At 49.2% G+C, this 14,485-nt stretch overlaps 1 protein-coding gene across 6 annotated transcripts in view; it reads right to left on the bottom strand.

Moving 5' to 3' along the window:
• Window positions 1–14,485, bottom strand: part of aff4 (AF4/FMR2 family, member 4) — a 35,144-nt gene that overhangs the window by 9,076 nt on the left and 11,583 nt on the right. For 3 of the 6 annotated variants that reach the window (XM_056594408.1, XM_056594406.1, XM_056594407.1), the window contains exons 2-14: window positions 14,127–14,256; window positions 9,210–10,058; window positions 7,679–7,717; window positions 7,442–7,528; window positions 6,925–6,958; window positions 6,599–6,665; window positions 6,236–6,328; window positions 5,749–5,902; window positions 4,247–5,108; window positions 3,676–3,827; window positions 3,034–3,119; window positions 1,831–2,059; window positions 978–1,108 (exon numbers count right to left, since the gene is read on the bottom strand). In XM_056594408.1, the coding sequence (XP_056450383.1) occupies window positions 978–1,108; window positions 1,831–2,059; window positions 3,034–3,119; window positions 3,676–3,827; window positions 4,247–5,108; window positions 5,749–5,902; window positions 6,236–6,328; window positions 6,599–6,665; window positions 6,925–6,958; window positions 7,442–7,528; window positions 7,679–7,717; window positions 9,210–10,058; window positions 14,127–14,252 (2,909 nt within the window). In that variant the 5' untranslated portion in view covers window positions 14,253–14,256. The remainder of the gene's footprint in view (window positions 1–977; window positions 1,109–1,830; window positions 2,060–3,033; window positions 3,120–3,675; window positions 3,828–4,246; window positions 5,109–5,748; window positions 5,903–6,235; window positions 6,329–6,598; window positions 6,666–6,924; window positions 6,959–7,441; window positions 7,529–7,678; window positions 7,718–9,209; window positions 10,059–14,126; window positions 14,257–14,485) is intronic. The other 3 variants (XM_056594409.1, XM_056594410.1, XM_056594411.1) reach the window with 2 other exon arrangements.

The following is a 14,485-nucleotide window of genomic DNA, read 5'->3' as shown; positions in this document are numbered from 1 at the left end:
TCGCCCCCTCGAAACCTCCCCGTGACACCAGAGAACCCATGACATTTGCTTTCAGCGAGGACTTCCCCGTGCATTCTCTTTTTTTTAAGGAAATGTGCACGGTCCCAACAACACCGCTGGGAAGGGGTGCGTTTGTGTGTCGGTCTCTGGGTCTATGCTTGCTTGCGTGTGTGCGTGTGTCAGACGCACAAAGAGATTTTTTGCTAGGTCCAAGTAAAGTCCCAAGTCTGATTTCCATATATATTGTTAATGTTTTTACTTTAATGTTGTTCCTTCTATTGAAGTGATGTTTTCTACTATAATCATTGTGTGCCAACTCTATAAGTCTTCTTCTTGGTTGATATATGTGGTGATGTGAGTTATTGTAAATGTTTTGAATGGGAATTAACTGGGTTGTGTGTGATTCTAAGAAAAGCCCAGACAGCATGTCAATACAGAGCATTAGAGAGTTTAGTTTGGGCCAGTTAAACGTCGAGACACGTCTAGATGTAAAGGAAGACTATAAAAGAACGTGTAATCAATGAAACAGGACAAGAAATAAGTGGGATTACTGTTTTATGGAATCAGTCAGAAAAACACACAAATCAGTCAGGCAAACTGGATAATACCAAACACTGTTTGGATAACAATACAATGGTTTGGATTTGAACGTGCAGGTCGTTACACGCGTATCAGAAGCATAATGGTTCTGCGTGATGATGAGGGAGGATGGCATTCATCCCCCCAGTAACTTCCTTAAGGTTAACTTAAATCCCCATCTCGTCTCACTCTCTGTGTATGTGTATGTGTATGTGTATGTGTATGTGTGTGTGTGTGTGTGTGTGCGCGCGTGCGTATGTGTTGCAGACACACTAAAGCATCAAACGGTAGCCTCCTTAATCCGTGCAGCAGCTGCTCGTGACCTGCTGAAGCAGTGGCTGGGGGGGGAGGGTGGAGAAGGGGAGGGGGGCATCAGTGGCGGCAGAGGCTCCTCTTACCTGTCCTCAAACAGCAGCTTGGACCTCTGGGACTCGGAGCCGTCGGTGGAGAGCGGCTGCACGGCCAGCAGGTTGTCACAGCCCTTGGACGGTTTGTCCTGGAGAGAGAGGTAGGGATGGGGGGGGTGGGTCTGAAGAGCGTATTTTCTGTGTCAACTGGGAGGCGATACGGGATGAAAGAGTAAAAGCATTGGCTCGCGGGGGCTTGGAGGTGAGAGAGAGCAGAGCTACTCTGTGGGTATTTCAGCAACACCAACCGCGGGCCTCTCTCTCTCCATCACACCCGTCGGTACGGACACACAAACATCCCCCGATCGCCCTGCACGCCCCACTATTTCCGCCCCGCACGTAAGCTACAGGATAATGGTGCAGAATACTTGCCTGGACACATTACGATCCAGGCCGCCCCTGGATCATGTTTATAGCCTCTGGCAAGGGGCCACGAGGTCACGCTGCCCTCCTATGCTATACAATATGCCTTTCCGCCCTCATGGGGGATCAACGCACCAGTTCATGATAATAAAACGGTGTTTAAACCCTGCGGTACTTCTGGAGCCGCACTTTGTTCCACTCTTAGGTTGTGGCCAATGTGCTCCACAAATCTGTTTTTGAACAACGATACATCACTTCAAATCCAAATGGATCTTCTCATCGTACCTCTTACACAGGCCCACTCTGTGGTTTTATTAGGGTGCTCTCTTCCTCCCTCTCCCAGGTAGAAACTATAAAGTCGTTACACTTCAACCCAACCAGCCCATGTTCAGCCTGCAGTCATCAGCACCCTCCTGACCCATCAGTCCCCTCCTGACCCATCAGTCCCCTCCTGACCCATCAGTCCCCTCCTGACACACACCTTGCCGTCGCGCGCGCCTCGCCCCTTGTCCTCTCCCTTGCGGTGCTTGGAGGTGCCCTTGGGGCCGTGGCTGCCCTCCTTGCCACTGCCGGCGCCGCTGGACAGCGAGGTGGACGACTGGCTCATGGTCCTCTTTCGGCTGTGGTGCTCCGCCTTGGGGGTCCGCTGAGGGCCCGAGATTGAGGGCGAGGGCACGGGCTCCTCCTTCTTCTCCACAGACCTCTTCGACCTAGGGGGGAGAGCAGCAACGGTAACGTGTTGTTAGAGTGCTAACAACAAGGGCCAAGTTGTGCTTGGTCTCCCGTTTGGTTACGGAGATATTCTACTGAAGAGAAATCGGCGTGCATGGCTCGATGAAGCTTTTAGGATTAGGGGATTTTTATAGTGGCCCGTCTGCATGGTGATGGTTTGAAACCATTAACACACTTTCATTTCCAGTTGACTACTGCGGGCTGATTTTGTGATAACAAAATATGCGCCTATAGATCCATGACTCTAGCAACATCATTGGTCGAAACAAATATGATCTGATAGAGTGAAACGACGTGTTGGCCTAGATTTGATGGGACTCTGGGGCTGCACACCTGTACATTGAATAATCAGTGTGCACGGGTTAAACCAGCCATCACCAGGCGCCCCATGGAGCACCAGGCCATGCATCACTACCTACCAACTTTACAATAAACCGGATTCAACATCCCCACTCTGCGTCCTGTGTCTGGAGCAGCCCAATACAAGCCCCCTAGGTAGGTGGCATTGGTTATTCCACAATTCAGATGCTTATGTACACATCTATGGTGTTTCGTGGCTCACTAACATCAGTAGACTAAATTGATTACACACTGTAATAAATTCACCATTTTAACGACCTTTGTAGATCCCCTCATATCGCATACAGTCGAAGTGAAAAAATGTGGTAGCAGTTATTTTTATATTTATCCGCCTAAATGGGCCATGTCATTGTTGGGGTACTCTCCTCTATATTTAGACCATTAGTGGGTCATTAGAGCACTCTCCGCAGAGAAGTTTACAAGGTCATTTTGGAGCAGCATTTGAAATGCTCTGCTTGCACGCATGCACACGCTATATTTTCGAGATGTGTCACAATATTGCACCACTTCCGACTGGTAAACCATGAGTCAGCGTTACGTGTAAGGGATCGACCAGCTACTCGTTGCAAAAAGACAGCTGAAGCAAACTCACTCTTTACAGCTGTTTTTATGGTGTGACTGAGACTTCTCTTCTTGCTTGGACCTCTTGATGTCAGGCTTTGTACCGTCGTCATCGTTCTAAGGCCACATGAAGGGGGGGAAGAGAGAGCGAGAGCGAGAGAGAGACATTGTTAGGCAGAGGAATATGTGCCAAAAGGAAAGGAATAAAATGGCAACTGCTTTGTGTGATCCTTTCAGTTAAGATGTACTAGCTAATGTACAATGTTTATTTTTTGGGGTGGGTTATTATCTCAGTTTGCTTTCATCTCAATTACGGTAAGCATATTGTTTTTGTTACTTTCATTTGCTACTCACCATTTACAAAATGGTGTCGAAACATTTGGCGTAGCTACTGCGGCAATATGCCGTCGTAAAACACGAAAAACCACAACGATTCACTACTCCACCCCGGGGAAAGTCCCTTAAATCAACTTCCAAATCAAGGGTGTCAACACAACACTGGTTGGTCACTGAACGCTGAGACCTTTTCCCACTTTACTCGGAATGAAAACACCAGGGCTTAGGGAAGCTTCCGTAACACACAGTGACTTCTAGCCAGCCGAGAGCTGGGGTCAACCCGGTGAGAGCCATGACGTACGGACCAACGGCCCAGACGCCCCGCCGTGGGTCATACCTTGTGTTTCCTCTTGCCCTTGCTGGAGTTCTTCCCCGAGCTCTGCTTGCTGAACTCCTTCCCGTCGCGGTCCAGCGAGTCGTCCCTCTCCACCTTGATCTCGGCCGGTTCCTTGTACGGGAGCCCGGGTATCCTGGTTAGCAGGCTCAGGTCTGGGGGGGGGGGGGGGGGGAAACGCACACCGCCAGGTCAGGTGGGGAGGAACCAGAGATACCAGAACCACTGTCATAGTGATGGATAGGAGTGGGCGATAATTCAATGCTATCGTTTACTGCTCTGAATGCTACTGCGACGCCATACAATGAGGACATTGAGTACTTTTGAGACCCATTCTATCGTCCAAACTCAATATCACAGGAATATGATCTAAATAAAAGGAAAAGGGGGAGAAAGCCAAACTAGTTGCGACTTTAACCACCCATAAACCTTAATGTAATGACTCTGACTGTTAAAAATGGTGCTTTGTATTTCGTGAAAGGCAAAAAATAGCTTATCCTCCCGATGAAGAAAAGGCCAACAAAAGGTCAGACAAATCCAAAAGCCGCGGCGGCGGCGGCGGCGGCTAGCGTACCTATCTTCACCAAGAGCGCCTGCTGGGGGGGCGGTCGCGCCAGGTAGTGCTCCTCAGGGTCGCTGAGCGGCGACAGCAGGCCCTTCTCCTCCAGCGGCGAGAACATGAGGACGGGCGTGCGGATGCTCTCCGAGTACTTTGGCGTCTGCGACGACGACGGGATGCTGTCGTTCTCCTCAGAGTCCGACGACGACGACTCCGTCTCCACAAACTCCCGGGACTTCTGGGACGTCTTGGTGGGCGCCTTGGCCTTGCGTTTGTCCGTGGCGGCGGCGGCGGCGGCTCCGGCTGCGGGGCCGGCCACGGCGGCGGCGGCGGCGGTTGCCGAGGCGGGGGTGGTGGTGGTGGTGCTGCTGCTGGTGGTGGTGGTGGTGGCGGCGCTGGCCGCCGCCGTGGGCCTGGGGGAGGACTTGGGCTCCTTCTTGATGCTGGGCTTCCGGGAGCCCTTGGTGGCGGCCTTGGGCCGGTGCGGCGGGATCTCCGGCGCCGGCTCGCTCTCCACCCTCAGCCCGCCTTTGGGCTCCTCCACCACCGGCGGCTTCTCCGACTTCTTGGGCTGCTTCTTCCCCACCGTGCGCCGCGGCGGCGGCCCGCCCCCGTCGCTCTGGGCCGGGGACTTCTGCCGGCCGCGGGACGTCTCCGCCCCCTTCTGCTGCGGCCGCAGGTCCCGGCCGGGCATGGGCGCGCCGGGGTCCTTGGAGCCGCCCTGGCCGCCGTAGCTGCGGCCCGAGCTGGCGTCCCGGCCCTCCTTCTTGTACTTGGTGGGCCCGTTGGCGCCGTCCACCGGGGACGCCGGGGAGAACTGCTTGGCCTTCTTGAACCAGTTGTCCAGCTGCCACTTGTTGGCCATGTGTTGCGTGGGCTGGAGGGGGGAGGGGGGAGGTACAGGTTAGGGGGGCTGGTGTCCACCACATCTACTGATGTTTGACCGCAGCTCAGGGAATGATATTCTCCGGAAGGGTACAAGAGAATGTCAGTAACCGGAGACACAGCCTCACTAAGTTTACACGAGAGCAGACCAAAAAATAAAACTGTCTAAATTTTTCTTAAATAGTCCATAGGCATTTAGCATTACTAAATGCATCAATAAACACCCTGGCAGTCTCCTTAACCCCAGGCAGAGGGAGTTATTATACCACCAGGTGTGAGTGCGATTAGCCCAACAAGCCGTTTCGAAAATCTGCCCCATATGACATCACTAGTGGGCGTGGCCACCTAGATCTGCGCTGGATAGATCAGTCTACCGGCCTACCCAGTGGACTGAAGTCAACGTTGCTCATCTATACGTCCCCTTTAAGGATGGTTGACCGAGCCATGCCTTGGTTCACAAGGCCTAGGTGGACAGAGGGCCCTGGGTATGGGAGCCTGCACCCTGTGAGACTGGGCTCTCCGTCCCCTTAGCTGTGTGGTTCTAGGTGGACGGTGGGCTCTGGGGGTCTGGGCTCTGCACCCCCCCCCCCCTAGGTGCGGTCCCCCTGTGTGGTAGTGAGCGGCGGGCGTACCTCGGGGGAGGCGGGCCGGGGGGGCTCGTTGGCCTCGCTGTCCGTGGAGCTGCTCTCGCTCTCGCTGTCCGAGCCCGAGCTGCTGTCCGAGCCGCTGCGGCTGCTGGAGTCGTCCCTGGAGGGGTCCGCTCCCTCGCTGTTGTTGCTGTTGTTGCTGTGGGGATGGGAGGAGGGGGGGGGGGAACCCCAAGGAGGTCACTCAACAGGTGGTCACACAGGATGAGCCATCGCTAGATCATACTTTATTATTCACAGATTTTCTCATTCGTAAAATTTCTATGGTTTAAATCCTCATGACAGGCATGTCTTTCTATAAATAGAAAATATGAATATTAAACAAATGCAAAGTATACAAATGGACCAATCACCGGCCTCACAGTTGATTCCGAGTAAAGTGTGTGTGAGGTATTTTTTTGGTATGCATATCATCAGGTGAAGGAGGTTCTGGGAACGCTGTCTGTAGGTATCGATCAGAGCCTATTGCTACCTGTTAGACGTGTTCCTGGAAGTGTTTTTGGCAGAGTCCTGTTCCCCATCGCTGTCCTCACTGCTGCTGAGTTTCAAGTCATCCTCCAGCATACTAAACCAGGGTGAAACGGGTGTTTAAGCCAATTTAAAGAGGTTTACATTGCAGCGCACTAGTGTTTAGTTTGGATGGCCTTTCCTAACATAGGGGGGGGCGTGGATGAAGTCAACGTTTCTACTGCTCAAGTGTGTTCTTCTACCAAGTCTTACCAAAAAAAAAGAATAAAAAGCATACTACACATGTTGTGTGAGTACATGCATGCATGGGGTTGTGTATCAGAAAGGAGGCGTAAACCCAACAGGGGCTTTGGGATGAGTCTCTTACTTGGGCTGGTCCTCACACACTTTGGCTTGGTGACTGCTGGAGCTCTTGGACGCATCTCTGCACCGCTCTGGAAGCACAGGAACAGAATGAGCACTAGGACCCTGATGCAGCACCCGTTCAGATTCAACCGCCCATGACAAGTTGACTAACTTGTAGTAATAACTATTCCATTAATTAATTAACTATTCCAACAGCCTATTTAAAATCGATTGCAGAGAGCGTGCGTGCGGAGATTAGAATCAAATAGAACTATACAAAGACGATAAGTAGAACACTAATTCATTGCACATAAATAAGACTGAACATTTGGTGTGGGAGATACTTACTGTGTCCCCCAGGGAAGCCAGTGTGCTGAGAGTCCTACAACAAGAGGAAAAATACATTACAAATTAAAAAAAAGGTACCACACAACTGATACCAACATTTAATATCAGCCAATTAGAATCAAGGAGTTCAGCTACATCCTTGTAATATTATTAGGGCTTCCAAGAAAAACATTGTGTACAGCCAATCCCTTCCTTCATGAGAAGCACTAGAGCTTGCATGCACAGTATAACCCTGGAAACCCGGTGATGTTGTCAGGTATTTGGTTACGTGACTGATTATAAATCAGATTTCAGAATCCAAACACCAAATCGCTCCAGCGTAGTTTCATTGGGGGAGAGGGCTAGACCTTTTCGGGACCCAATAACAAAGTCGTGCCCCTAAACTGACTTTATCATCGTTCTTTTTCGATACTTGTTTGGCAACAAGACAGGCCGTGAAGCCCTGCTGGATGAAAGCCCAAGAGAGGGGCTCGGAAGGGGGGGGAAGCGTGGCTGGGTGCTGTGCTGGGATGCTGACCTTCGTGGGGAATGGAAACTTGGACGGCTCAGTCTTGCAGGGAGTGTGGATGGCTGTGAGCGGCGGTGGCCACGACTGAGTCATTTCCTGCGACAAGTGTGTGGGGGGGGTAAAGAGTCAAATGAGGGGAAAAAAATAAGGAACGCAATCGTATGGACCCCGTTGAACTCTCTGACACTCTAAAAACAGAGGATTCATGGTAGTGGACTTAAACATGTAGGAAAACATCGGGGTTACCTTTAAAATTTCATCCACGCAGTTGGCGTCCCCGGCGCCCTGTGGACATAAAGAAACATTACAGCATTGTCACACAGCACGGCGCGACAGGTGAACCTCCGTTATGAGAGGTGTGAGTCACTCCATCAGCCCCGGTGTACAAACAGCTGTCCATAGGCGAGGCCACCGCTGAAAGACCCACCGCCTCTGACAACAACTTTCACTATACGACCACAATGTACGCATGGGAGCATCTGCATTAGATTTGACAAGACAAGATGGGCTACTCTTAGCCTACTATAATACAGGCCATTATAATTGACCATTTTCTATATCATTCATCTTTGAGAACAGTGTGCGATCTTGGTGGAGACGGCGGGTCATTTCTGTTTGAATGCAGAACGTATTCACGTCTCCCTTCAATAAAGAACGTAAAAGCGATTGCCTGATTATTACTTTCAAGTACGTGTGATTGATGTGTTTGAGGGTACAACAAACGCGGCACCAGTCGATGTTGTGGAACAGTGAAAAGCACCAGTGATAACCACTGGAGAGGGTCGTTTCCACCAGCCCCAGAGGGAGTCTGCGTAATTCCTCCCTGTTGTGATTCATGTCTTTTTGTACGCTAATGTCTTAAAGCACACAAAGTCAGCAATAACCGCTTGGCCATAAAGCCATCTTAAGTGGGGAGCAAACAGCAGACTCAGCGGTCCCAGTGAGCGTGGGCCTGGAGGTGTTAACGGCTGGATCCCGCCCAGGGAAAGCTGCTTTTTTGCCAGGTTGAACGTCATCGTTTCTGCCTTTCAGTTAACAGTAGACCTAAGATTACTTTCTTTACTTTCTCAACAAAAGTTTTTAGTTGTAGATCTCTTAATAGATCCAACTATAGTAATTATTATTTTGACTTTCCCATGGTTAATCACAACCTTGTTCTTTGCCCAACTCTCAAATCTTACCTACAGCAGCCCCTATAAACTGGTGTATTTGGTTATTATAATGCACATTATTTTATCAATGTCGCTGATACAGCAGCTTGATTCATTCTTGGAAGCATTTCAAGCATTTCAGTTTTGAAAGCCTGAAGACCAGTAGGTTTCCATAAGGGACGGGCATTGCTGTATCATGTACTACACCATGTCTAAAGACACCGCTGGGAGTGCTCGTAACCTGGCCAAGACGAAGTAGGCCATCATGACACCATCATTGATTTTTGCTTTGGCTGCTTGCAGATAAACCTCTGAAAAAGCCCTGTAAATCTCTTTCATATTCTCTGTCACAGCAGTGTCTTTTTATTCTCTTTACAATCAGTAACCAAAGTCCCATTTCCATTGGACAGCTAATCATGCCTAAATCTATGGTACCCATGTTCATAACATCTGCAATATCAAAAATTAACTTTGCGTTCAGTTCAATGTTTTAAGCTCAATCTACACTTGTCGCCTCTTTTCCCCCCCATTCATGACATGTTTCAGTTCAGTGGTTTCACAGTGCTTGGAGGAGCATCAACTCATGCCCCAGCTACAACTCCCATGATGCTCCAGAGGGGCCTCACCTCAACCGGCTGAGAGGGGATCTTGAGCTTGGAGAGCGCCGCCTTGCCGTTGGACTTCATCTCGCCCATGGTGCCGCTGTGAGACTGCCCGCTGTAGCTCTCCCCCTGTGAGCTCTTGGGCTCTGCCGTCTCCTGGCCGTCCATGGGCCGTACGTATGCCGTGGGCTTCTGCTGCATGGAGCCCGGCTTGGACATGAGGGACGGGGGGAAGGCCTGGCCCGAGTGCGGGCCGCTTGGGAAGGACGAGTGGACGCGCGAGGGCGAGTCCCAGTTGGCCTCTCTGTCTCTGGGGGACTTGCGGTAGCGCTGCTCCTTGCCGTGGTGCTGGTCGGACATGGAGGTCCGCGAGTGGCCCCCGCCGCCTCCTCCGCCGCTGCTGCTGCTGCTGCCGCCGGCCGTGGAGCTCAGGGAGCCCTTGGCCGGGCTGGACGTGTGGGACTTGGAGTGTTCCCCGCTGCTGTGCTTGCTGGACTTCTTCTCGCCGCCGTGTCTCTGGCTGCCGCCCCGCTGGCTACTGTGGCTGCCCTGGAGGCCGGAGCGCTTCTGGGACTGGGACGAGGACGAGCCGGCTGCGGGCCCCACGGGGGTCCACTTGCTGCCCTGGCTGTTGTTGCTGCTGCTGCTGCTGCTGCTGTTGCTGTTGCTGCCGCCGCTGCCGTTGTTATTGCCGCTGCTGCGCTGGTCGCTGCCGAACAGCGCCTGGCTGGATTTCTCCTCGGACGAAGTGGTAGTGCTGGAAGGTTTGCCGCCAAGCTTTGGCATAGTGTCTCCACCGATGGGTTCTTTCATCTCGTCGTAATTACCCAGCATGCTCTGAATACGGCTGGACAGTTTATCTTCCTTGCAGGACTGCAGAGAGAGAGAGAGAGAGAGAGAGACAGGGGGACAGGGAGAGCAGGAAGAAACAAGAAGAAGAAGTGGTAGTAAAGGATGAAGGGTGAGAGAAAGGGAGTAGGATACACGAGATGAGGGGTCAAGAGGAGGAAGAAAAGACAATGGATAGAATGATGAGTGAAGGAACGAGAAGAAAGGGAGAACACAAACAAAAACGGGTCAGAGCCTGATCAGTGTTTACACCAGGTTAATGACCATCCTTTAGTAAATGTACAGACTTGATTGCATTTCCAAGGCCTATAATGCAGAAATATGGGCTTTGCAAAAGACTGAGCATCCATAACTATTACTAAACAAGGGTAAAATGAAAAGTCTATCCTTATAGCGGTGATAAAGCTTTACACTTGCAAAATATATGATCGACTAGACAATCGCTTAGTGCATCGTACATGGAGTACGATCCAAGCAAGCCAAAATATCAGTTAGAATCTGCCTATAGGTGGTGGCGGGAATAATATATGAGGAGAGATACACGATTTTTCAAAGTTCCACCAAAAATAAATAAGGTTAAATCAATCACACCGTCGGCTTGGGCTGCGCGGTTCGCCAGCTGCCCGTGGAAGGAGGCAAGAGCTCTGCTGAGAGGATCTGGGTTCACAAAGAGGCCCGAGAGTGACCTTGGGTTTCAGAGTCACGCAGAGGAAGCCTGGACTATTTGTTATCTGCTCTGCTGCAGGAAGCTACCTTGTAACACGCTCACTCCTCTACCGGTACGACCGGCTCTGTCCTTTTGGCATCTCTGGAGAAATAAGGGTGCAGTGCCATGGTGGTTGTGTGTGGTAATGGAATCAGGTCACGGCGTGTTAGTAAGACAACCCTCCCTGGTGTATATTGAGTATAGGGATATAGTCTAATGGTTTTAGCATAGTGTTTTGCAGTGTTGTTGGAGTGTTGCAGAAGTGGCTTTATAAAATACCTCTTGATAAGCAGATACTCCTTTAAAGTTGAGAGTAATTGCCTGCATTGCCAGAAATTAAGTAGATGTTACAATATCTATCAAAACACATATGCTGTTGGCTTATCATATCTTCAACATGTAGGTTACGGTGGTGGCCAAGGTACAACCCCAGAACAGTTACATAAGACCTAAGCAAAGATCCAGTCATTTTTGGGAAATATATCTAGATTGAATAATAAAAATAAATGCACTTACTACACTACACACTGCTGATCTACATCAATCAAAGTGCAGCTGCAGCCGAGCGGGTGCACACATGGCCATGAAAGCAGAACACAGCATACTTGAATTTAGTGAAGCATGACAGAAGAAAGAAAATAAAATACTGACTGCTGCAGACTCATACCCCCATTAGAAGCAACCAATGATTTCTAGTTGTTTTTCAGCTGCAAAGTTAAAGAAAGGTTTAGTCTCTCGCAAAGCGACCAATGAAGCAAAGAGAAAAAAAGTAACTGGGGCACTTTCGAAGACGTGCCTCCCACTACGCACACGTGCACTCGAAGGCTGCTTTTCATACCTTTCACTTTGTTGTGGGACAAAACAAGCGGGCCTCATCACAACCCTCACCTCTGATCCCTTTACATTCCCAGCCTGTCAGGACGCATTCCCCGCACAGCCTCTGATGACTGGCTCTGGCTAAGGAGAGGAGCCACTGAGCTCTGCACAAATCTGGTTAGTGGCAAGAATTAGAGCTGCGCCACGGACACAAATCCGCTTTACAATTACAGGGACCAGGGCAGGAAGACTCGGGCTAGCAGGCCCGCATGTCACTAGTAATGCCAGGGAGGAGGGCCTTGCAACACAGTAGACCGAGGGAGGAACCACGCTCAAGATGTTGATAGTCACCCATTGAAAACAAGACTCACTGCAAGACGTGTGCCTGGTCAACAATGAACTGCTTGGATAGGAAAATGATAAACAAATGATAATTTGCTGCTGCAAATGATCAACCCAGAACCTCTGGAGAGCCCTTCTACTTCATGATGCATGTACTTCATTCATTAGTATCAAATAGATAACCCACTCGTCCCTTCATTCCAGTTACTGCCATGCACTTTGACGAATAAATAAGCTACCTTTACGCTCCGATGAAGTGCAGTGGGGTTTCAAAGATATTTGGCCCGGTGCAACCTAACCACCAACACTCTGGAATTATTGTTAGCTTTACGCTTAAAAGAAAAAAAAATACATTACTTTTTTACTGAGCACAAACGAAAAGCCCAATACACAGTCGGTGAAGTGGTGAAGTGCAGTCTATAGTCAACGTAAATAAAAAAAATATGGCTGGGCAAGTTACGCTATCTTATTACACAGCGCTTCTCAATGCTGTGGAACGCTCCATTCACTTGCATGGGCCTTCACAACTTCCGGCGGTGAATAATTTTTTGATAATTCACCGTTGCAAGGCATATAATGACCGCTGTCAAGGAAAGTGGATTTATTGCCGTCTTTCGTTCATTCCGCAAGTAGTCCGGTAACTTATCAACCCCAGCGTACTCGGTTGCTAAGGAACGTCAACGTCTCTACAAATGCAGGTAACAAATAAATTGTAAAAAGACACACCGTGTGAACTTATTTTTGCGTTTTGGCAAGTAGCCACGTAATAAGCGGGATAATGTATAGAACGTCGCCGTTCATTATCGGAAAAAAAGCCCCTTCAGGGTGAAGCAAGACACCTCAGCTTCGCGCCGGTGTGGGGTTCGCCATGTCGGGGCTTATTTTCCCGATAATGACCGGCATTCAATACATTATCCCTTACTTAATTTAAAGTAATTAATACAAATTGAGGCATTAACGCCCGTTCTCTTTCTTCTTTGATTTTGCCCACAGAATGTAAACATTCATATCAGAAATCATTTTTGTTTCTTGTTCCACTTACTTACATTCAATTACACTTGCAGTATGTGACCTACTGATTACAATTGCATTAAGAGACAGCCGGTTTACAATTCCCAAATCGGTGGTGTTCCGTTCATATTCAACCCACATTGAGTGAGTCAATAAAACTCCCTCAAGATCACTTGGTCTAGTTGCTGCTTATCAAGTACATTTGGTATGAATGATAATGTGTCATTCTATTTGATAATCTCATTTAACCATATTTGGAGTGGATTTAAAACATAAATTAAAAAGTGTGGTTAGTCGCCAGTTAACTCACCAATACTTTGCGATTAAAACTTTTAAATTTGCCCAGCCCTAATAAATACATCAAAAAACATGTAACATCAACTGCTCGAGAGTCGATCATTTGTCTTCCATGTACGAGACATACAAGCAGGAAAAATCTTCTTGTAAATGGCACAATGGTAAGAGGCAATGGCTTGGAATCGCAGTAAAGTGCAAAAAAAAAAAAACAGTAGCATAGTAGTACAGTAACATCTATTGATTTTCTCATGTAATTTGCTACTTTCTTTAATTTGATAGTCTTTCACACTTGGTGGAGCAGTTGATTACTGTTTTATCTTCTCTGTTGTATTATCAATCCCTGGCAGAGCGAGAGGGAGGGCGGTGTCCACCCTGTTCCCTATAGAGGCTGGGCCACAGAGACATTCAGAGGGGGGAGGGGGGGTGCAGTGGGGGGACTCACACCATGAACCCAGCTTTGTTGTGGACGGCTGGGACAGCGCTTTAACAACAATACAGACGGCACGAGCAGCCGTAAGGTTCGAGCCGGGAGAGGGGCTGACTCATGGTGGAGGGAGAGGGTGTGAGGGGCAAATTGGGGTGTGGTGCAAATTACTAAGAAACACGGGCCTTCTGAAAATAGCACCAGCACTTACCTCCTGCTGTAGCAGATTAGTACAAAAAAAACCACTAATATTGTCCTACAGCAGTAAAACCAATCCTCCAAAAATACCATGTTTAACAGGTGACCTAACTGCATCCTGGTCTGTTTTTTGGCCTATATTCAGTAACACTGGATGTTCTATCCTGGTACCTACAACTTAGGGGATCAATTGTACAGATGAAGAGGGCTAGAGAATAGCGAAAAGGAAAGTAGGACAAAATGACACAAAAAAAAAAGACAAAAAATTAAAAGAAAGAAATCAACAGAGCAAACTTACAACTTTATAGGGTTCAGGAAAGAGAGGGGAATTGGCTGGGAAGGCCTCTCCTCCGCCTTGCTGGATCTCTTGATTGCGCCTTTCTCTTTCTTTCATTCGGAGCACATTCCGGTCCTCACGGTTCATGTTGCTATCGAGAGAATCACAGACACAGGTCAGCACGTAGACACGAGCCAACTCACCAACAGAGATTACACCACATTAACATCGGCCCTGACGGCCAGAATAACAATGACACAGAGGTCAGGCTAAAATTACCAAGAGAAAGAGACAGAAAGAGAGGGGGGGTGAGAGAGAGACACAACAACGACAGCTTCAGTTGCTAGCTGTTGGGAACAGCGTGCTGGGTTCGAGACGAG

Source organism: Gadus chalcogrammus, chromosome 7 (assembly GCF_026213295.1).
Source record: "Gadus chalcogrammus isolate NIFS_2021 chromosome 7, NIFS_Gcha_1.0, whole genome shotgun sequence".
Taxonomy (NCBI): Eukaryota; Metazoa; Chordata; class Actinopteri; order Gadiformes; family Gadidae; genus Gadus; species Gadus chalcogrammus.
The sequence above is the reverse complement of the archived record's forward strand: the minus strand, read 5'-3'. Positions and strand labels throughout refer to the sequence as shown.